Source organism: Acomys minous (assembly GCF_964271855.1).
Source record: "Acomys minous genome assembly, chromosome: 5".
Classification (NCBI taxonomy): domain Eukaryota; kingdom Metazoa; phylum Chordata; class Mammalia; order Rodentia; family Muridae; genus Acomys; species Acomys minous.
Window position 1 is genome coordinate 97,729,398 of NC_140494.1, and position 23,783 is coordinate 97,753,180.

General features: G+C 45.3%; 1 protein-coding gene across 3 annotated transcripts in view; it reads left to right on the top strand.

Moving 5' to 3' along the window:
- The window catches only part of FEZ1 (fasciculation and elongation protein zeta 1), a 123,215-nt gene that overhangs the window by 70,627 nt on the left and 28,805 nt on the right, over nt 1-23,783 (top strand). Inside the window, exons 1-4 of one of the 3 annotated variants that reach the window (XM_084782218.1) lie at nt 5,792-5,965; nt 15,713-15,862; nt 16,405-16,761; nt 22,265-22,364. In XM_084782218.1, the coding sequence (XP_084638344.1) occupies nt 16,451-16,761; nt 22,265-22,364 (411 nt within the window). In that variant the 5' untranslated portion in view covers nt 5,792-5,965; nt 15,713-15,862; nt 16,405-16,450. Of the gene's footprint in view, nt 1-5,791; nt 5,966-15,712; nt 15,863-16,404; nt 16,762-22,264; nt 22,365-23,783 lie in introns of those variants that run through there. The other 2 variants (XM_084782217.1, XM_084782219.1) reach the window with 2 other exon arrangements.

Here is a 23,783-nt window from a genome sequence, read left to right on the forward strand (position 1 = left end):
TGGGTGACAAAAAGCAGTTTCCTTGGAGTGCTCTGCATAACATATAGACAGTGCGGCTAGTCAGAACTTCTTCTCCAGTATTTGTTATTGCTTATATAACAGTAAGAGGGGACTTATGAATCTTGTGACTTCCAGGAGCTTCCTGAGCCTTGGATATTTCATTTACTTCCTGAGTCACAGCCTTCCCCTTTCCTTCAACACTGAATCCTACAATTCAGAGGAAACAGCTACAGAATATCTCAGTCTTGGGAGGCTGACACAGGAAAATTACTGTGAATTCAAGGCATGCTATAAAGTGAGTTCAAGGCCAGAATGGACTACAGTTTGAGACTCTGACACAGATGGAGGGAGAGAGGGAAAAGGAAAGGGAAAGAGAGAGAGAGATTAAAGAAAGAGATGGCGAGTCATGATGTCATATACCTTTAATCCCAGCACTCAGGAGGCAGAGACAGACCAATCACTATGCGTTCAATGCCAGCTTGGTTTATATAGTGAGTTACAGCCCAGTTAGAGATACATAGTGATACTCTGTCTCAAAAGTGAGAGGGGGTGGTTTTGGAGGGAGATGAATTTAAGCCTTGTGGCACAGATTTGTAATTTCAGCTACTTAAGAGGTTAAATCAAGATAATTTCTAGGCCAGACCAGCCTGGGCTAAAGAGTGAGTTTACCTGAAAAGATGGCTGGGCATATAGCTCAGAAGTATGCACATACCCTTGCCCAGTATGTACAAGGTTTGACCTCCCTTGGAAGAAAGAAAATGGAATAAAGAAAGAAAACAATGAAAAGAAAAGGTGAGTTTATTTTTATTTTGGGGCTGTGACTGATACAGGTTTTCTCTCTCTCTCTCTTTTTTTTTTCCACAGTGGATATTGAAACCAGGATGTACATGTGCCAGGCAAGTATTTTACCACTCCACTCCATCCCCAGTCCTTATGCAGGTTTTCAATAAAGACTTGATGATTCATTTTCAGAATGTCATGGGAAACTAGCTTTTTCAAAAATGAACATCCTGAAGAAAATTAAGCATGCTGACATAAAATTCATATTCTGCTCTCACCGATTTTCTAATCTCAAAAACCAATCTCTAGCCTTAAAAGCTAGCATGGAGGACAGCCTCATGAGGTCAAGCTCTGTAGCACTGTAGCACAGTAGCACTGTCTATGAGGGATGCTGGGTTTTGTACCAGACAAGTGGTTAGACTTGACCTTTAAACACTGTGCCCTAAGATTCTTTGAATCTTTTTTCCTCCCTTTTTCCTCTTCCTCTCCTCCCCTTCCTTCTTTTTGTGCGTGTGTACACATATGCTTGCATGTACATGTGTGGTAGCTTATACAGGTATAAAACTCATAATGTCACTGTTTTACTTTCATTCTGCTGCTGTGACAAATACCATGACCAAAACAATTTAGGGAGAAAGGGGTTTATTCCACCCTATGGGTTACTGCCTATCACTGAGGGAAGCCAGAGCTGGAGCTCAAACAGAAACTTGGAGCAGAAACCATGTAAGAATGCTGCTCACAAGCCGGACGTGGTGGCAAACACCTGTAATCCCAGCACTCGGGAGGCAGAGGCAGGCGGATTGTTGTGAGTTCGAGGCCAGCCTAGTCTATAAAGTGAGTCCAAGACAGCCAAGGGTACACAGAGAAACCTGTCTCTAAAAACAAAACAAAACAAAACAAAAACCAAAAAAAAAAAAAAAAAAAAAAAAAGGAAGAAAGAAAGAAAGAAAAGAAGAAAGAAAGAAAGAGAAAAAGATTGCTGCTTGCTGGCTAGCTCTCTGGCCAGTGCTGAGCTAGTTTTCTAGGCCCTCCTACATAAATTAACAATAATGACAAGCCCCTAACCTTATCTAGACAATGTTCCTCTCTCAGACTTTAGGCTATGTCAGTTCACATTCAAACATAGCTAGCACAAAAACCAAGGATGGCCTAGAACTTTTGGTCATTCCCACTACCAGCACCACCACTGGAATTGCAGGAATATATTCCAAGGTTCATGTGGTACTGACAATTGAACCCACAGCTTCATGCAGGCTAGCAAGCACTCTACCAACACAGCTACACAGTGAGTTGAGTTTAACCCAGCAAATAAAGTGCCTGTGACTAGGCACTTGAGTTTTGATGCCAGCATCCACACAGAAGCTAGCCCCAGTGGAGCACAACTGGGGCTGAGGGCAAAGAGGTGGACAGGTGGATTTCTGGAACTTGTTGGCCAGCCAGCCAATGAATCAATCAATGGCGCTCTGCCATCTTTCCTCTGGCCAGTCAGCACAAGGTTGATGGTTGAGCTGTGTCAGTGGATACAAGATCTACCCCAGACTCAGGCAGCAATATGTTAGCCTTTCTTAATGCAAAATACAAGCTTGTAGTCTGGTGCCTCATATTTGACCACATCCCCTGAATGGGGAGACGTGGTGGCACTCAGAGGAAGGATAGCAGGCTACCAAGAAGAGACTTGATACCCTATGAGCATATACAGGGGGAGGAAATCCCCCTCAGTCACAGTCATAGGAGAGGGGAGTAAGGGGAAAATGGGAAGGAGGGAGGAATGGGAGGATACAAGGGATGGGATAACCATTGAGATGTAATATGAATAAACTAATAAAATTAAAAAAAATACAAGCTCACATTCCTTTCCACAAGGAATCTTTGGCAGATAAACTGGACACTATCTTCTACAAAAGAAAACTCAAAAAGTGGGAAGAAATTCAAAACAAGTTTGAAGTCATGTAGTCAAGTTCCAAGAAGCCATCACTGGTGCATCTCTTGCTGATGTAATGGCAAAGACATATCAGAAACCAGAAGCTAGGAAAGCTCATCAGTTATCGGGGCAGCCAAGGAAGCAGAAGAGGCCAAGCAGGCATCAAAGAAGACAGCAATGGCTGCTGCTAAGGCCCCCATGAGGGCAGACCTAAGCAAAAGCTTGTGAAGCTTGTGATGGTCTCTGCTTCCTGGGTCACTGAAAAATGCTAATTTGGTAGAGGACAGTTTGAAATAAAGATGCATCTGTAACTTACTATATGAAAGCAATTGAGGCAGGCACTCCATGTTGATCTCTGGCCTCCACATGCACACACACACACACACACACACACACACACACACGCACACACATACACACGCATGCATGCACACCTATGCACACACCCTAAGAGATGCATACATATACTATATATACATATATAATACATTTTTAAAATGTAAAGATAAAAGAAAAAAAATTTTTTTTCTGAGACAAGGTTTCTCTGTGTAGCCTTGGCTGACTTGGACTTGCTTTGTAGACCAGGCTGGCCTCCAAAACACAGAGATCCACCTGCCTCTGCCTCCTGTGTGCTAGGATTACAAGTGTGCTCTACCATGCCCACCTAAGAAAGTTTAAAAAGAAAAGAAAGTTTCCACTGGGGATGATGAAAACATCGTACAGATGGAGAACGATGACGGCTGCCTCTCTAGTACTAAAGTCCTCAATACTCCTGAAGTGTACAATCAAATTGTTGAACTTGCAAACTTCGTCACATGTGTTTGTCATATAAAGTAATGCTGAAAGACTGACTTGGTTCATTCAGGTTCAGAACATTTTCACTCAGGCGTCTAGACCACCCGTCCTCATGTGGTTCCTTCAAATACTCACGAAACCAATACTAAAACAATTAACGTGTGTTGAATACTTATCATATTCCAGGTATTGTATATTGTTTCACATCATTTGATATCTATGTCACCCAGGCTAGCTCTGATGTCACAACCCTCCTGCTTTAGCATCTCGAGTGCTGGGTTTATAGACCTGTGCTACCACACTCAGCTTGGACCAAACTGTTTCTGTGTTCCAGTACTTTCCCACAAGCCTCTGTCATTCTATGAACAGTGCAGATGTAGTCTTTTTGAAGGAGATATATTTATTTACTTTTGTAAAAACTATGTGTTTATGCCTGAGCATACACTAGTTGACTTGCAGGGACACTTGGAAACCAGGGAGGGGGTGTTGGATCTCCTGGAATTGGAATTATAGGGCCTGTGAGCTGCCTGATACAGGTTCAAGAGCAGATAGTACTCTTAACTGCTGAACCAGCTCTCTAGCTCTAAGAAATAATTTCTAGGCATTGGGGATGTAGCTCAGTTGCTAGAGTGCTTCCCTAGCATGCACGAAGTCCTGAGTTCAATCCCCAGCACCACGTAAAAACCCAGGCACCAGCCATGATGGCACACATCTGTAATTTCAGCACGTGAGAAGTGAAGGCAGGAGTATCAGAAGTTCAACGTCACCCTTTGGCTACCTAGGGAGTTTGAGGCCACCCTACTCTATAGGGTACCCTGTACCACCATCACCAAGCAAGCAAACAAAACCAGCATAGAAGAGTACACTGAAGCTTCTGCTAAGGAAGAAAAGTAGCTGAGATACATAGTTCCTTCCTACCTGCCTAGAAGTGCTTTTCAGGAATTCACGACTGCCCTCAGGAATGGGAGCTCTGATCACCCTCGTGGTGTAGATGAGCCTCAGTGAGGATAACTTTCCCAAGATCACAAAACCACGTATGGTACCAGAAACACCGAGTTTAAAGTCTATTGATTGTTTTGTATGTGTGTACACAGGTGCACTTACTACTGTCCCCTTGTGGAGGTCAGAGGACAAGGGTGGAGCCGGGTCTGTCCTTCCATTATGTGCTTCCCAGGATTGAGTTCAGGCTTATCCAACAAGCCACTTTTCCACCTGCTGAGCCATTTCACTGCCTCTAGATTTAGGATCTTTTAACCACTTTTTTTTTTCTAACAAGAAAAGTATCCTGTTTCTAATACCAGGAGGGCGGAATGGTGTACACGTCTTATTTTATCAGAGATAATGTGTCCTGCCTTGCCTTCCTCTCATTACTGAACTGTTTGTGATAAGAGTGCATAAGTAAGCAGGGTGGCAGTGGCTCAGGAGGCAGAGGCAGAGGCAGGCAGATCTCTGAGTTCAAGGCCAGCCTGGTCTACATAGTGAACTCCAGGACAGCCAGGGCTCTGTGTAACAGAGAAACCCTGTCTCAAACAAACAAACAAACAAACAAGCAAACAAAAAACTCAAACAAACAAAACAAAAGCATAAAAAAAAAGAGGGAAGACCCCTTCACCTCTCGGCTGCCATCCTTGGTTTGGCCTACTTGCCATCTTTGCACTGCATCTTATTAAATTTCTTGTAGAGAATATCTAAACACAGATTTGTACACAGCGCATCAACGCACGAGGTGTGTATTTTCACAAGGCCCCAGGGATGTTCTTATTTCCATATCTTGAGTTTTCTTCTATTGTCCGAAGTGTTTTTATTCCTGGAACCCCCTCATTCTAATATCTCCCTTGCATCCCACGGTTTGGGGTGACAAAATTATTCCTGCCATCCTGCCCCTCACCTTGACCTTGAGCAATGAACGACTTTGGGGTAGGGCGCATCCCTTGGCTTGTCAACTTGAACCTCTAGTAGAATAGAAAGGAGAGTCCAGAAAGTACTAGCAGCGCTTTGAGTGTGTCTGTCAGCATCTACCTGCGAATCTACTCCATTTGCCTGACTTTTTATCCAAAACCTAGTGGTGGTCCCTCTGAAGAATCCATATTGGTAGCGATTGCACGTCCCCATCTCGGAGCTTCTGAATATTCATATGGGAAGCAGAAGGGCCAGTATCAAAGAAAGGACAAATGGTAATTCATAAATATTAATAAAGGCAGGTCCACGTGCTTCAAGAAAAGCTATGAATGTTCACGAGAGGATGACGTTCAGGTCCTGGGCGCGCCCGTTGGGCGGGTTCCCGAGTGCGGGCGCGCCTCCGGGAGCCCGTGTACGAGCGCGAAGACCGGGCGACGCCGGAGCTGTGGGGGACCGCTCGCTGGCTGGCTTGCCCGCTGCCGTCGCGCTGCGCCTGGCCACCGCTAGCCGGTGGATGGGGATGTCCGGCTGAGCCCTGGGATCCGCTTCCCTCCTCCGGGACCCGTACAGGTGCGATGGGGGATTGGGTGGGGGAACGGCCTTAGTCCGGGCTAGCCCCAGCGCTTGTGAATGAGGCCGGAGGACTCAAGCTTCTCTTACAGGACTCCTGTGGGTATGCGCGACTCTCATCTCCCCTGGGTCCCATCCTCAGGCCGAAAAAGAAGGGCCCGTGGGCCGTTGCCCTGGTTGTGTCCAGTCTTGCGGGAGCCCGAAGTGAGATTCTGGGTACTGGTAGCATCATCTCAGAGCATCTCGTGTGTGTGTGTGTGTGTGTGTGTGTGTGTGTGTGTGTGTGTGTGTGTGTGTGTGTGTGTGTGTGTGTGTGTGTGTTCGTTCATGTGATTCACACTGCCGGGAAACCCTGCTTGATGCTGCTGGAGCAATATGGACCCCATATACCATTCCTGGACCGTTATCTCAGGCGTCTCAAAGTCATATTTGACTCTTAAGAATCTGACCCTGCAGTCTACTTGTGCCCCTCCGCGGGGTGTGGAGCCTTCCCCAGGCCCTGCGTTCTCGCAGTGTCGGAACCTCTGGCTGCAGTCCTGGGGGGGGGGGGGGGAGCGATTGTTTTACTATACAGAGCAGGTCCGAGAAAGGACGAGTGTGGCGGAGAGGAGTGGTGTGTGCAGAGCTAGCTGTTGTCCTCAGGGCCAAGGCTTTGCTGATTGGGGGCTCGGCAGAGGGGGTGTTATACAATCCGCTCTTCTGCCCTCTTGCCTTTCCCTTCGCATCCTGTCTCCCGGCACCGCTCACCATCCCAGCGCCCAGGTTTTATTTGGCAAAGGGAGGACGGTGGAGTATGTGCAGGGGCTGCGTGGGATGAGCTGGGCTTCCTCAGAGTGCCAGCCATTGTGCTGCCTAGAAGAGCCTTTCTTTACTCTGACAGAAGAGGGAGAGGGGGGTCTGAAATAGAGGTGAATGGAACAGAAGAGAAGCAGGGGGGGCGGGGGGGGGAGAAGGGGAGGGTACGGAGTCCGGTGAAGGGGTTACTGAGCCATGTGCAAATGAGTATTTATCCTTTCTGGCAAAATGGATAGCTTACACTAGTCATGTTTTGCAGAAGAGCAGTGGGGGCCTGGAAGTGGATAACTGAGGGCATTTTAGCGATCTATATGGGGAGGGGAAGCACAGAGTCAGCTGGTCTATAAAGCAAGTGATGGAAAGAACGGGAAGATAGATTGGGCTTGTGTGGAGGTGCAAAGAGGCCCATCAGGGGAGACACAGTGAAATTTCTCTCTCATCCACCATTCACTCAGGCCGGTGGAGCAGGGACTGGTGGTTTGTACTGCAGACCCAAGCTGCAGCTGCTGTACTGTTAGGCTGCAGGGAGAGGCTTACATGTTTCCTCCTGAGTGTCGTGTCTGTTGAGTGCTCTCTCTCTCTCTCTCTCTCTGTGTGTGTGTGTGTGTGTGTGTGTGTGTGTGTGTGTGTGTGTGTGTGCGCGCGCGCGCGCGCGAGTTTCTCTTCCAAATTACACCACGTATTTGGAGTCAAGATAGATGGAATAGATTGTATGAAACGCTTGAACTGTGGTCCTGTAAAAACAAAAAGGCGACTTTCCCATGATTCCCTCGCTGCCATTTTCGCACATTTATTTATTTTGGAAGCACAAAGAAGATGGCTATTCCTTGTATTAACGTTAAGTTTGTGTGTGGGGAGGAGAGGTGACGACAGAACCCCAGATGTCACGCACCCTAAGCAAGTGTTCGGCAGCAGAGTTGCTCCTCAAGCCTTAACACTAGCAGCGTTAAGGGAGGAGGACTCGGAGAGAAGCTGAGGCTGAGGACTAGGCAAGCTTGCCAGGGTGGAAGGATGCAGGCTTACCTCAGACACTTCAGCTGGGAAGTAAAGGCACCCTACCTAGAGGACTACAAATGAAGTTGGCTTAGAGCAGGAAGGTAGGGGTCCCCCCATTAAAAGGGACCCCTTCTTGAGGCTTGACTCTCATTTACTCTGTCATAGCCTGAGATGCAGTTGCTCCATTCAGGCTGGGTACTGTGTTAATACAGATTCTCCATTTGTGCTCTCAGTTTTTAGCATCATCTGTGTGATCATTCACATGGTGCTTTGTGGCTCCTGGGTAGTGAGTTGTTGAACACCAGTTAGGTTATATTATGGATTGTTTCAACAAACCATGTTTCTGGACTCTAAACCTTGATATTAGTCTCTTCTTTTATAATCTCTTTTTAAAAGTTTTATTTGATTAAAAAAAAAGTATTAGCTGTGTGTGTGTGATGTGTGAGTGTAGACATGAATGTGGCACACATCACAGTTTGGAGACCAAATGCTAACCTCCAGGAGTTCCACTGTGGGATCCAGGGTTCAAACTTAGGTTGTCAGGTTTGCAGAGCAAGCCCTTTTGACCTACAGAGCCATCTAGAATGCCCATTTCTTTTATACTTTTGTAGGTGAACCTTTATTCCCTAGATTTGTCTGAGTCCCTTTTTAAGATTTATGTTTATTATTTTTAATTATGTGTATGTGTCTGTGCACACAAGTGCAGGTACCCTTACAAGCCAGAGGCATCAGGTCTCCCAGAGCTGGAGAGAAGCAGTTGCGAGCCACCCTACATGGGCACTGTGGGTTGACTTTAGTCTGTGCTCTTAACCACTGAGCCATCATCTTCCAGCTCCCAAGCGCTTAGATCTGTTTGATCTTCCAACATTCAGAGCTCAGCGTGTTTGTTGAGGCAGGCTTTCATGTAGTCTAAGTTATGGTGGAACTTGCTATCCAGCCAAGGAAGACTATCAAATTCCTGATCTTTCTGCCACCACCAGCCCGGTGTGCACCACCACAAACAGCCTCAGATTGTCTTAGTCCTAGATTCTGGTTGGATTGGCTGTTGTTGCTGGTTGGTGGAATCAGCATCCCTAGTGACATCTCCTTCTTATCCTGTATCCTCCATCACTCTCAGAGAGAAACAGACATTTCAAGGGAGTATAACTATCTGTACTTAACTGATCAGCTTCTGGATCTCTCTGAAATGGGACCGGCGGTCCAGGAAAAATTTTTGACCAAATGAATTTTTAAAAAAAGATTTATTCATTATTATGTATACATTATAGATGATTGTGAGCCACCATGTGGTTACTGGGAATTGAACTCAGGACCTCTGGAAGCACAGTCAGTGCTCTTAGCCACTGAGCCATCTCTCCAGCCCCGACCAAATGAATTTTTAAAAGCCTTGATGAAAAAGATCCCCAAATCCTTTCAGCATTTTCCACCATCATTTGATACATGTTTTGAAGCAGCACACGCCAAGCGTAATGGCAGGGGTATTTTTTTCTTTTGTTGGAAGCATGTTTATCCACATTTTTTTGGTTGTTGTTTTGCTGTTAGTTGGCTTGTTTGAGACAAGGTATTACTATGCAACCCTCGGTAGCCTAGAACTCACTCTGTAGACCAGGTTGGTCTTGAACTCACTCACAGAGATCTGCCTGTCTCTGTCACCTGAGGGCTTGGATTAAAGCTGGGAGCCATCACTCCTGGCACCCACACTTTCATATTAGATATTATATCCTGATTTTCTTAGAAAAGTCAAACAGCCTTCGCTTGTAACTTTATTATTATTAAATTTTTTAAAGATATATTTACTTTGTATGTATGAGTGTTTTTCTTGCATGTATGTCTGTGTACCACATGCATGCCTGGTGCCCTTGGAGGTCAGAAAAAGGGAGTTGGATCTCCTGGAAGTGGAGTTATGGAAAATTGTGAGCTGTCATTTGGGTCCTGGGAATCAAGTCTGGCTTCAGCAAGCAAACTACATGCTCCTAACCACTGAGCCATCTCTTAAGTCCGTATTTATTATTATTTTAAAATGTTCTCCTTATGCATGTGTATGTGCACAGTGGTATGCACAGTGTGTGTGGTGAGCCTTGGAGGCCAGAGAGAGCACCAGATTTCCTGAAACTGGAGTTACATGCAGTTATGAGCTGCCTGATGTGGTGCTGAGACTGAAATTTAGGTCCTCTGCAAAAGCATGTGCTCTTAACCACTGAGTCATCTTCCAGGACTATAAATGCCATCTTCTTCTTCTTCTTCTTCTTCTTCTTCTTCTTCTTCTTCTTCTTCTTCTTTTGTTTTTTTGAGATGGGGTTTCTCTGTGTAGCCTTGGCTGTCCTGGACTCACTTTGTAGACCAGGCTGGTCTCCAACTCACAGAGATCCACCTGCCTCTGCCTCCCCAAGTGCTGGGATTACAGCTGTGCACCACTGTGCCTGGTTATAATTTACCCCTCCCTTTTTTTTTGGCCTCATACTCACAGCAATCTGCCTGCTTCTGCCTCCCAAGTGCTGGGGTTAAAGGCATGTACCACTACCGTCCAGCCATAATTTGCTTTTAAACAGATTTTTAAATGTTTTTTTAAACTATTAAACTATTTTTTCCTTTTAAAATGTCTTCACTAAATATCAACACTGCCTTAATGGCTTGTTCTTAGTTTATTGGTGTACACGATGCCTTCATCCTTTGAACTTTCTGCACCTTTCTTGCTATCTTGAGCTGCTCTTGCCTCACATGCACTGGCTAAAATGTTTCCTCCAGGCTGAGCTTCAGCCATTCTAGATCTCACCCACTTAGCACCAGAATTTCCAGCAGCGACTCCTTTCTCTTTCGGGCCCATCACTGGTCTTTCTCACTTGCGCCTTCCACTCCACGAAGCTGTGCAGTCTCACTCTGTCCTTCAGATAGTGTTTCCCCTTATCAGTCTCCTTCCCCCACCTGCTCTCTCCTTCCTTTTTTTCTGGCAGGCTCTCGTGTAACCCAGGCTGGCCTCAAACTTGATATGTAGTTGAGGATGACTTGGATTCTCCCGCTGGCTTAGCAAAGTGGCAGGAGTGGGTTCACCTCACAGACCCATAACCTCATTGGCTAGGTGGCTAGGTTTTCAGTACCAGGCATTTCCCTCCTAGTGAGCAGGCCCTGAGTCCATAGGCAGCTGCTGGCTACCACTAAGCTACGGATGCCGCTGTCGCGCCCTTAGAGATCGCTTGCCATGCTGGCTATTGTTGCAGCTCATAGGTAGGACTATTGGTTGCTTCCCTCCCTTGACATAGCACCTTTTGGTGCTATGAAAGACAGTTCTCAAGGAGAAGGCGTTCAGGTCAGACCCAGCTCATAAACCCCAAGTCCTTTGTCATCAGCAATAGAAACGTACCTTTAACTTCTGATGGACAACCAAGGGAAACAGCAATAGCTTATATTGTATTGGGAGTCTATTGGACTCTTTTTACTAACAACTCAAAATAGAGTTTCATATGCCTGGTACTGAGGTTCTTGTTAAATAGTCAATGGTTCTTTAGGGGAGCATTAGTAATTTTATTTAAACTATATATATATGTGTGTGTGTATATATATGCTAATATACTTATGCATTATATTAATTTTAGGTAAATAAAAATTATAACTCCTTATGGCCTTTTCAAACAACCTCAGTGTTACTCTTCCCTCCTCTTTCCCTCCTCTTCTGTATTGAACTTTCTCCTCCATCCTCAATTAAACCCACCCGTTTTTTCTCATTTCCCCTTTATATCACTGTATCCTGTTTCTCCCCTTCAAGCACACCTTCCCCTCCCCCATAGTACATTTTTGCTCTCCTGGTTTTTATGACTATTCCAGGTTATATATTCGTATCTGAAGACCAATTTGGTTTTTTGTTTTTGTTGTTTGTTTTTATTTTCTGAGACAGGGGTTCACTGTGTAACAGCCCCCAGTTGTCCTAGACTGAATTTGTAGGTCAGGCTGCCCTTGAACTCACAGAGATCCACCTACCTCTGCCTTCAGAGTGCTGGTGTTAAAGCATGTGCCACCATGCCTGGGTTGAGTTGGGTTTTGTGATTTTTGTTGGTTTGTTTTTGGTTTTTTGTTTTTTTGTTTTTTTGTTTTTCGAGACAGGGTTTCTCTGTGTAGCCTTGGCTGTCCTGGACTCACTTTGTAGACCAGGCTAGCCTCAAACTCACAATGATCCACCAGCCTCTGCCTCCCGAGTGCTGGGATTAAAGGTGTGCGCCACGACACCTGGCTTGAGTTGGGTTTTTTAATACAGCATCTCAGTAACTTGCCTGGCTAACTTTGAACTTGTGTAGTCCAGGCAGTCTGGAACTTTCTTTTCTTAAAAAGTGTGTGTGTGTATTATGAAATTTCTTAGTGGCCACTAGGCACGCATAGGCTGTTGAGTACTTACTTGCAAGGAGGCTAGTCCAAAAAAAAAAAAAAAAAAAAACCACACACACACACACACACACACACAAAACTATAGCTATAAAATGACTTAGTATAAAATATAATGATCTCCATATTTTTAATGTGAATGATGTATATGGTCATACTAGTAAATATGTTTCTATAATTAAAATTATAAAGCTATTAAAGTGAGCTACTAAATATGTTTGCTCTATGCCAGTACTTTTTATAGTAATTCACAAAGAAATCAGATCCTGGGACACGCGCCACTCTCCAGGCACTGCACTTAGGAGTCTTGGCAACAGTCTCCCTTTCCTGTGTTGAGAATGGTCTTAGTCAGAGTTCCTACGGCTGCCATGAAAACAATGACCAAAAGCAACTTGGGGAGGAAAGTGCTGATTTTTGCTTTTAATTCCACATCACAATTCATCATAACGGAAGTTGGGGCAGGAACTAAAGGCAGGAGCCTGGAAGCAGGAACTGGAGCCGAGGCCAGGGAGGATCATTGCTTACTGGCTTGCTATCCTTGTTGCTCAGCCTGCTTGCTTTTATGACCTCCATATGCCTCGGGTGGCACTGTGCACAATGGAATCACCCTCACACACCAATCACTAATTTAAAAAAATACACTGTAGACTTGCCTAAAAGTAAATTTTTTGTTTGTTTGTTTTTAAAGACAGGTTTTTCTCTATGTTATCTTGGCTGTCCTGGACTCACTTTGTAGACCAGGCTGGCCTCGAACTCACAGTGATCACAGTGATCCACCTGCCACTGCCTCTCGAGTGCTGGGATTACATATGTGAGGCACCACGCCTGGCTCTAAAAGTAAATTTTACAGAAGCATTTTCTCAGTTGAGAGCCCCTTTGCCCAAATAACTCTCAAACAGGTAATCAACTAGCCAAGAAAGAATCGGAATCAGCCTGTACCCCTAAATTACACCTTCAGCCTTGCTCTGTTTGAAGTATATATTTTTTTCCCAGCATTTGTTGTTGTTGTTGTTGTTTCCTTTGTCTTTTTCTTCCCGTTTTTCATTTTTGTTTTTGAGATGTAGTCTTAGTCCTTGCTGGCTTGGAACTCACTACATAAGCCAGGATAGCTTTGAAGTCAGGAGCTATTGACTTGCTTGTGCCCCCTGGCTGGTAGGAATTTCATATAATTATCCTGTTAAGTTGTCTTAGTATTTTGATGCCATGGTAACTGGCTTCGTCTCAGCAAAATCCCTGTAAGAGCCAGCTCTCATCCAGCATGCCCTCTGCATTGCGCAGAGTTTAGTTTTATAGGTAGAGAGGGAAAGGGAGAACTCACTGGACAAACCCCATGACTTTTATCTCTGTTGGGTGTCGTTCCAGTTTACACATCTAACTGATCAGGAATCCCTCAGACCAGGAGACAAAAGCTCAGCTACCTTTCTGTGTTACCAGGAGGGAAGTTGGGCATGTGTGGAAGGCTGACAGACGGTAATCCTGTTGGAAGCTATATGGGGCAGAAGATCATTTCTCAATGAGCAGCACACATTGATTGGTTGCCTGGCCGCAGGGCAATCAGTGTGCTAGAGACACGGAGGCTATCCAAAGGACATCTGTGCCTTCAAGGAGTTCAGATTAAAATTGGGAACGGCCCTGGATGTGGGGACTAGAACAGAAACAACAGCTGAAGACAGTGTATCAAGAGGGCTGCACGAGGGAGCAGGAGTCACAGAGCTGTTTGGATTTAGAAGGAAGTCTAAGTGTATAGCCAGCAAGCAATACTTAAGATGGATATGTATTTGGCCTCTGGAGCTCACTCTGTAACTCAGACTGGCCTAGAACTTGAGACAGGATCCCTATCTCAGATTCCCAAGAGCTAGAATGGTATGTGTGAGCCACCATTCCTGACTAATAGCTTAGCTATAGTTTATGTCGAGTTTTTAAAAAAATAAGTGGATAGAATGGTGCTAGAAGCCATAAACAGTGATCTTCATATATTGGGTAAGTCTTTTACCACTAATCTCTATACCTGGAACTTTATTTCTTAGAAGACAGTAGACCACAGGCTAACCCCAAGTTTCTGGATTCTAGCTATCTTGTCTCTTGAGCAGCTGTGAATTCAGGTGCAAGCACCACTGTGTTGGGTGTCAAAGTATCTGTTGGTGTTTTATGCATTTCTAGGATTGATTTATTTAGGTTTTTTGAGACAGCGTTTCTCTGTGTAGTCTTGGCTGTCCTGGACTCATTTTGTAGACCAGGCTGGCATTGAACTCACAGTGATCCACCTGCCTCTGCCTCTCTGAGTGCTGAGATTACAGTCATGCACCACTGTGCCTGGCTTTCTAGGATGTATTAATGAAGGGAGTAATGTCAAGATCCAGGATCCCTTTTCCTGAACCACGGGGCCAGGCATGTTTCAGAATTTAGATTATTTCAAATTTTGCATGGGAGTCACTGCATATTCTCCATCTCATCCATTGTGATCTGAGGTAATTAGCTCTGTTATCCATTTTCTTTCTTTCTTTTCTTTCTTTCTTTCTTTGTGTGTGTGTGTGTGTGTGTGTGTGTGTGTGTGTTAGGGATGGAACCCAGCGCCTCACGTATTCTGACCCCTGTCACTAAGCTGCACTTTCATTTTTTTTTCTATGATTGAAAAAATAACATTTCTCCAGCAAAAACACTTTTGATGAAGTAAATTCAGACCATAAACAGTTTTATACTCATGTTAGGTTTCGTTGTCAAGTAAATTTAGGTCAGGTTGGTTTTTGATCCAAGAAGTTGTGAAAAACAAACAATGCCTAAACTAGGTCTGGTAGCATAATAGCACAAACCTATAATCACAGCACAGAAAAAGAGAGGTGGAAGGGGAAGAGAAGAGGAGGAGGAGGGGGAGGAAGAGGAAGAGAAGGAAGAAGGAGAAGAAGGAGAAGAAGAAGAAGAAGAAGAAGAAGAAGAAGAAGAAGAAGAAGAAGAAGAAGAAGAAAAGAATATGACAATAACAGCCCCCCCTAGATTTTTGGAGCACATAGTCAAAGGTGTGGACCTGTGAGTAATAGTAATAACATGAGAGAATGTTCAATAATATTGATGTTTATTGTCTCCCAGGCACTTTTTTGAGCTGTATTTACTCCTTTAATCTTATAACAAACCTCTGAAGTAGATCATGTTGTTTTTGCTGGCTTGAAAAGGGAGACGTTAAGTGACTTGCTTAAGGTCATCACTGGTAGGGAAAGAAGAATGCCAACCTGGGCATCCTGGCTTGGGAGCTGCATACTTCATCACTGTGCTTTGGGTCAGCTCCCTGTTAGCTGCTCTTATGATGAAAATATGCAGTGAGATTTGAACTACTTAACTGCACTGTAGAAAGCAGCTCCAGAAGCCATAGCTACTTCAGTAAAGTGTAATCCGAGGCTGTTGGAATTGTTCTCGTTGCTGGTGGTGGTTGTGGGGTGTGTGTGTGTGTGTGTGTGTGTGTGTGTGTGTGTGTGTGTTGGGTGTGTGTGTGTTTGTAGGTATGCTCACCAATGTGGATGCATGTGGAGGCCAGAGGTTGATGTCCACAGGGCTTCCTCAATTGCTTCTCCACCTTATTGTTTTGTTTTTCAGTCCCCAAAGAATTGAGGAAACCGTTCAAAGCAAAGCAATAGAATAGGTCGGAAATATACTGCCAAGGCCACATGACTGAAAGCACTAAAGGGAATCCACCTTATTTTGTGAAACAGGGTCTCTCACTGAACCTGAAGCTTGCCATTTCAGGTAAATTGTCTGGCCTGTGAGTCATCTGCCTATCACTACCCTAAAGCACTGGGGTGAGACACACATAGCTATACCCCAATTTTATGTGGGTGCTGGGGATCTGAACTTGGGTCCTTATGCTTGTGTGGCAAGCACTTTACCCTCTGAACCATCTTTCCAGCCCCATGACATGTTTCTTGTTTTGTTAGATATATTTTATTAGCACATATTAACTACACAAAATGACAGCTGTGCTTCATTATGAACTTTTCACATATAATAATGTGAAAATATATAATGTTTATATAATATACTTTATTCACATTCACCTTCCTTTACTTTTCCGTTGTCTCCAGTCACCCTCCCACTCGTCCCTTTCCTCTTGTCAAACAGTTCCCCTTCTGCTTCCATAAGCATTTTTATAAATCTAGGTTTTGCAAAGGAGAGAAGGAGTCTTTGTTTTCCAAGGGACGTAGAGTAATGGAAGATGTGATGTGGTTCCTTGGCCGAAGTGGCACAGAGGCCCCAGTCCAAACTCATGCTGCCTTGTGTATTTCTTCCAGGGAAACGGGATCTTGACAGCTGCCGTAATTGTACTGTGGTGCCAGGATGGAGGCCCCACTGGTGAGTCTGGATGAAGAGTTTGAGGATCTCAGGCCCTGTTGCTCCGAGGACCCAGAGGAAAAGCCGCAGGGTCTATATGGCTCATCCCCTCACCACCTGGAGGACCCTTCCCTCTCTGAGCTTGAGAATTTTTCTTCGGAAATAATCAGCTTCAAGTCCATGGAGGACCTCGTGAACGAATTTGACGAGAAGCTCAACGTCTGCTTTCGGAACTACAACGCCAAGACCGAGAACCTGGCTCCGGTGAAGAACCAGCTGCAGATCCAGGAGGAGGAGGAGACTCTGCAGGATGAGGAGTAAGACGCCTTAGCTGCCCTCTCCTGCACCAGACGGTGTCCAGAGTCGGGTTTCTTCCCCTAGAGCTAGCTTCTGTCTACACGTTTATGTGGGCAGGGCTTACACCCTCGTGCTCCCTGGGAGGCAGTGCCTCGGAGACAGCTGGCATTGCTCTCTAGCTGTCCCTCTGTAGTCACCTGGAGATTTAGAAGAAAATGCATGAATTCTGATACAGATAAAATATGCACCAATTCTTTTTTTAGAAATCTCTCTCACACACACACACACACACACACACACACACACACACACACTGTCAAGTAGTTGCTTTGTTGGGACCAGCTGTGCTCCCCACCCATGCAAGTCTTTAAGCTGGGGCTTTGTATATGCTACACAACTATGCTGCCTCTGGTCTACTTCCCAGGTTCCCCTTCTTATTTGTGGCCTGGAATAGAAGGAGCCACCCATAATAACCCAGTAAGAAATACATTCTAGAGCATCCTGGTGAGGGAAAGGCTTCCTCGATGATTTGGAAATAGACAGGGTTGCCTGGCATGGTGGCGCACGCCTTTAATCCCAGCACTTGAGAGGCAGAGGCAGGCGGATCTCTGTGAGTTTGAGGTGAGACCACTGCAGAGTGAGTTCCAGGACAGCCAGGGCTACATACAGAAACCCTGTCTCAAATAAGAAAAAAAGAAAGAGAAAAAAGAAAAGAAAAGAGATGGTGCTGCCTGTCTGAAAATACAGAGGCTGTACACGGTCTTATTCACTAGTAAGTACCCCTCCCCCCCTGCAGGATTTAGTGTGTAGTGAGTGATCAAGTAGTGTTTTTTAAATAGAATATATACGACTGGATGAGCTGGATGAGTAATAATAACTAACCTTGTAGGTCTGTGCATTGTATTTCTAGGCCATTCTTTTCTCTTTAATTAATGCTAGCCTGAGTTCCTGATCCTACATTTCACTCTGGTGACTAGAGCTATGACCAGTGGGTTGTATGTTTCCATTCAGTTTTAATGTTTCCAATGGATTCTTTCAAAAATCTGTGCCAGTTGTAGCCTGCTGAGCTTCTGTAAGTAAGAACAAGAGAGGCTACTGGGCTTTATTAGAGAGAGTGTTTTCTCTTTAGTGCACCAAGGAATGAACTAGAAACACAGAGACTACGAGTCCTCATTTTCATATTCTCTTGGTGACCTCAGCCAAGTCACTTACCTCTAGCATATTGCCTGGGTCCCCATTTTTTGAAATCTCCAGCGCTCAATCTTGATGAAGCAGGCCTGAAGACCTGCAGCGAGCCTGGTTTCTTTCCTCACCCAGGACATGTTCTGCAAATGTCATTTTAAAGTGAGTCGAGTTCCTATTGTATTGCTTCCAACTAATCATCTCTTTGCATCCATCTGCCTCTTAAAGGTAAAGAGCCCAGGGAGCCGCTTGTGTTCCCTGCTGGCACATTAGCAGAGGCCGCTCAACACTAATTACCACCACGTGGGATCACTGGGCTTTCTCGGCAAGCCTTTTTTGCCTTGACTGCCTCATTGGTGCTGCAGCTAAGGGTTGGGTAACTGCTGACCTAGAGGTAGCAGAAGACATGGGGAGTAGAAGGAGAGGAAGAGAGAAACGGACACTGCACGTTGTAAGCACTTGGTGGAGCGAGAGCCCCTGGGAAACTCAAAATAAAACCAGGATCACACTGCACACTTTTGTTTTGCAGACGCAATCCGGGTCTTTCAGCTGTGGGGTTGTGACTAAGCGAAGGCTAGACTCAAGGTCTAACCTGGTTGTAAGTCTCTGCTAGTGTTATTGTGATAACTTGCTCGGGATTAGTATTCAGAGGGATGTTTCATCCATCAATAAATTGGAAGTATTTTGAGTGGAATTAGAGATGAAGAGTAGAAGCCCAAAAATCAAAACAAGGGGATTCATGGTTGGAACCAGGCCAACACAAATAAATACCTTATTACTGGGTTACATCCTCATCCTTGTCCCTGAGAAGTAAGATTTTAATTCTTAGCCAGGTGTGGTGGCCTCTAATCCCAGCACTCGGGAGGCAGCAGCAGGGAGAGGTTGCATGTTCCCCTCACTCTCACCTATCAGGCAAGCAAGATAAACCGGGTTGTCTGGGTTCTTACCACGAGGCAGCCATGACACCCAAGATTCCATTTGTTTTCTTGATCCCCATGGTCAGAGGAAAGGTTCTTTTTCTGCGTATCTTTTCTTCTCTTGGTTCTTTGAGACAAGATCTCACTTGTAGCCCAATTGAACTGAGCTAGTTAGTAGCAATCCTCCCATAGCCTCCCCTAGTGCTGGGATCATAAACATGAGCCACCGTACCCCGCTTTCAGGTGAGTTTGAGGCCAGCCTAGTCTATATCGCCCGTTCCAGGATAGCCAGTGCTACACAGTGAGGCCTTGTCTCAAAAAGCAAAATTGCATAAAAGGGAGTATATCCACTCCCAAGAACCTTTGTTAGGATGATATATAATCTCGTGGTGGAAAGCTCTTCACATTCCCTTCTAAACAGAAACTTCCCCCATCCCACCACCACTATCACTGGCTTCTCCATTCTCTCTGTTTGTTTGGTTGGTTGGTTTTTCGAGACAGGGTTTCTCTTGGCTGTCCTGGACTCACTTTGTAGACCAGGCTGGCTGCGAACTCCTCCTGCCTCTGCCTCCCTAAGTGCTGGGATTACAGGCGTGCGCCACCGCACCAGGCTGGCTTCTCTGTTCTTGTGGCTGGCAGTTGTGCTCTGTCTTTAGCTTCTTTGGATGTCCCCATGGGCTAGAGATCCCCATAGAAGTCCTGGAATACCCTGTTCCCCTACCAAGACAATGTCACTGGGGACTTCGCTCTTACAACTCCTGTCTAACTTGCTGCTCCAGCTTGTAATTTGATTATTCTTTTGATGCCTACACCAATGTCCGCCATATACTGAAGCATAAAGAGTTGAAATTGAGGGTAGGAGTATGGATTTGCTGCTGTGTAGCCTAAACTCAAAGGCCACCTCCCCCATTTGTGAAAGTGTTAATTTCGGCAGTGTGATTGTTACTGTAATCTAGGTTTTTCTCATAAGCAACAGCCTTGAGAATTGTGAGTTGTGAATGGGTCAACCCTCACATAGAGCTTAGAAGAAGTCCAGGCCCGGGAGCTTTGTAATAAGAGTGAACTGGCTGTTGGTAATATTAGGGCCCCTGAGTGACTATGGGAAGGGCATGCAAGAGACAGGAGGAGCTTTTTCCTAAAGGTCATTCATATACTTGAAAGGATAAAAAGGAAGAAGTGGGAAGGAAAAACGAAGATGATTTGAAATCTTCAGGATGTGCAGGGTTGGGTAGTTGCCTAGAACCCAGAATTAACATTGAAATCCAGGGTCATTGCAGAGAGTGATGGGACACATCTTTAATCCCAGATGCAGGCGGGTCTCCGAGTTTCCAGCCAGCCTGGTCTACACAGCAAGTTCCAGGCCAGCCAAGGATACTTGGTGAAACTCTGTCTTCAGAATAAAACTAGACAACAGCATAGTGTAAACGCTCAGCGGAGAAAAGCCCCCAGCAGTCACTTTCTGGAGTTAAGTGGTCTCAAGGTCAACAGAAAGTATGCAGTCCTTTACAGTCCCATCTTCCCTTCAGGAACAAAGGACACAGCCTATTTTGGACTTCTCTGCCTCTCACTTCTCCAGCATTTCCTGCGGGGACACAGCTGAAGGCGTGTTCATTCCCAAAGCACTGATGTAGCACAGGCCCATGACCTTTCCGGTGGGTGTAGTGGTTGGAGCATTTTCCTTTGAGTTAGCAAGTCAGATTTTCTTCTTGGTTCCACAATGCAGCCAGCAGGACTTGCATTTATACAGCTTTAATGGTGCCTGATAGTAATTGGATAGCATCCATGGTTTATAAAGCAGGCTCTGGGGCAGGTGGGATGGCTTAGTGGGTGCAGTGCTTGCTGCACGGGCGGGCATGAGGACCTGAGTTTGGGGTTCCACACTCATGTAAAAAGCTGGCTGCACTGGCCGAGTTCATCTGGAACCTTAGTGTTCCAGGAGCAGAGACAGGGAGGTCATGGAGGACTTGCTAGCCTGCAAGCCTAGCCAAAATAGTTCAGCAAGAGACTTGCCTCAGAAGCATGGTGAAGAGCAATAGAAGATACCCAAAGTGTTCTCTAGTTCACACACACACACACAAGATGGATTCACCCATACATACACAACACAACACACAAGCACACACACAGGAAACAGCTCTGAAATCATGCTGAGTGGCTGTCTCATCAACACTTGATGACTTTATTCCCTCAAAGTGCTTTCTTGTACGGTGGGAAAATATTGAACAGATGCCTCCTCCATCAATAAATTGTTTCATGAGGTTTTTCTTTAATTAATTACCAGTTATATACAATATTTTTCAGCAAAAAAATCTTTTAAAAATACACCCAAATATCTTTTGTTTTTGTTTTTGTTTTTGTTTTTGTTTTTTGAGACAGGGTTTCTCTGTGTAGCCTTGGCTGTTGTGGAGTCCCTTTGTAGACCAGGGTGGCCTCGAACTCACAGCGATCCACCAGCCTCTGCCTTCCGAGTGCTGGGATTAAAGGCGTGTGCCACCACGCCTGGCTCACCCACATATCTTATACCAGCCCTGATTTTACGAATTACTTATTGTTATGTATTTGATTTCAAGCATCTGTGCTCAGGTGCCTGTTTATTCACTTATTTTCCTCATATGTTTGTGACTTCAGAATTTTGTTTGTTTGTTGTTGTTGTCATCATTGTTGTTGTTGTTGTTTTTTGAGACACCATACCTGGCAACTTCAGAATTTTAAAAAAGTCACCCCCTCCCCCATCCTGCTTCGGAACTTAATATGTAGAGCGGACTAGCCTCAAACTCATAGAGATCTGCTTGTCTCTGCCTCCTGAGTGATGCTTGGGTTAGAGTGTCCCCATGCCAGGGTGTTTTTGTTTTGTACGTTTGCCTTAGTATCTGTAATGGAAACACAGCACCTTTAAACGCTACATAAGAAGAAGGCAGGGCTGTGTCACTGTGGGCTCCCTAGAGCATTTTGGGAAAGAAGTGAGCGGTTCCAATATTGGTGTTATCCTCTTGCCTACATTAGATATCAAGGAGCCGATTCCTGTGGAAGAGTGGAGGCCTCTGAAGTTGAAATGTGCCACCCAGTCTTAACGAGACTCAGTCAGGGAGTCTGCCCAGTCCATTCCTCTACCCTTTGATTCTCTCTGACTATGGGTACTTCTGAGGCTCAAAAATAAACTGTATGGTTGGGGGGCAGACTGATTTCTAATCAAAACCTGGCACCTTTCCTTCTGAAGCCTCTGGACAGGGCCCCGTGCTCACGGATTTCTCCTCTGAACATGCCTCTAATTCTGTCTTTCAACTGCTGCCCCTGCATGCTGGAAGGCAGATGACCTCAGCCTGGCACACACAGCAGCCTCTCTCTTGCCTGGCCCGGCTCTTCCTTCCTCCAGGCGGGGTCTGGCCGCAGATGTGTGCTAATGAGAGCTTTTCTTTGTTTACAGGGTTTGGGATGCTCTGACAGACAATTACATCCCTTCACTCTCAGAAGACTGGAGGGATCCAAACATTGAGGCTCTGAATGGCAACAGCTCTGACACTGAGGTACCTCTCTGGGGCCCCCTGTTTAGTCAGGATTGGAAAGATGTGGAATCCAGCACGGGAAAAAAATGCCCAACCACTTAATGGCCTCCCAGAGCAGTTGTTCAGAGTCATTGTCGCGAACATAGCATCACCAGCCTCAATGTCTCTGACACGCTGTTGAGAAGGATAACGTATAAGGTAGGAAAGATACCCAGTGTGTCTGAGGTAATTGGGGTGGTTATGCCTGGAAAGAGTAAGAATGGATACCCCCTTTCCCAGGCTCCTCCCTTCTTCATGTTCCTTTGTGGTACTGGGGCTGGAAACCAGGACCTCGCACATTTTAAGCACACTGCCAGTGACCACACTCCCAGCCCACAGAAGTCTACTGCTGATCTGTGTATTATGACCTGCATGGCAAATTGGAGAAGATTGACCATTACCGGCTTCCCTTCAAATAATTAAAAAAAAAAAAAAAGTCAGGTAACCAGGCATACAAGTGGCACACTTATGATCCCAACACTCAGGGACTGATGAAGGAGGATTGCAATGAATTTGAGCAAGCCTAGACTACAGAGTGAGACACAGCATCGAGGGACATCGATCAACCCAGGAATGGCTCTTTTTGGTGAAAATTAAAAAAAAAAAAAAGGCAGGTGTGGTGGCTCACACCTGTAATCCCAGTACTCTGGGAGGCAGAGGCAGGCAGATTGCTGTAAATTCAAGGCCAGCCTGGTCTACAAAGTGAGTCCAGGACAGACAAGGCTACACAGAGAAACCCTGTCTTAGAAAAAACAAACAAACAAACAAACAAACACAACGAAACAAAACAGATATACAAACAAAACCCTTTTAAAGAATCAGGTTTTACAATATGTGCAGTAAACATTGAACCCCTACTCAGATCAAGCCAATGGACAGGACATTCTCCACAGCTGTGTGGAGAGCGGGGACTGACTCTGACATGAACTCTGGTACCCCATATTTGACTACTTCCCCTTCATGAGGAGGCCTGATGGCACTCAGAGAAAGGATAAGCAGGCTACCAAGATGAGACCGAACAGCCTATGACCATATAGTGGGGGAGGGTGAAAGTGGGAGAGAGGGAGGAATGGGAGGATACAAGTGAGGGAATAACAATTGAGTTGTAATCTGAATAAATTAATTAAATAAAACTTAAAAAAGAGTCAGGTTTTTGTTTTTTGAGTTTTTTTCTTTGTTTTGTTTTTTTCAAGACAGAGTTTCTCTGTGTAACAGCCCTGGCTGTCCTGGACTCACTTTGTAGACCAGGCTGGCCTAAAACTCAGAGATCTATCTGCTTCTGCTTCCTGAGTGCTGGGCTTAAAGGCGTGCGCCGCCACCACTCGGCAAGAATTAGGTTTCGCCATCTATAACATACTGCACAGTCCCATCAGAAGTACATGCTTTGAGCAAGCACTGGTG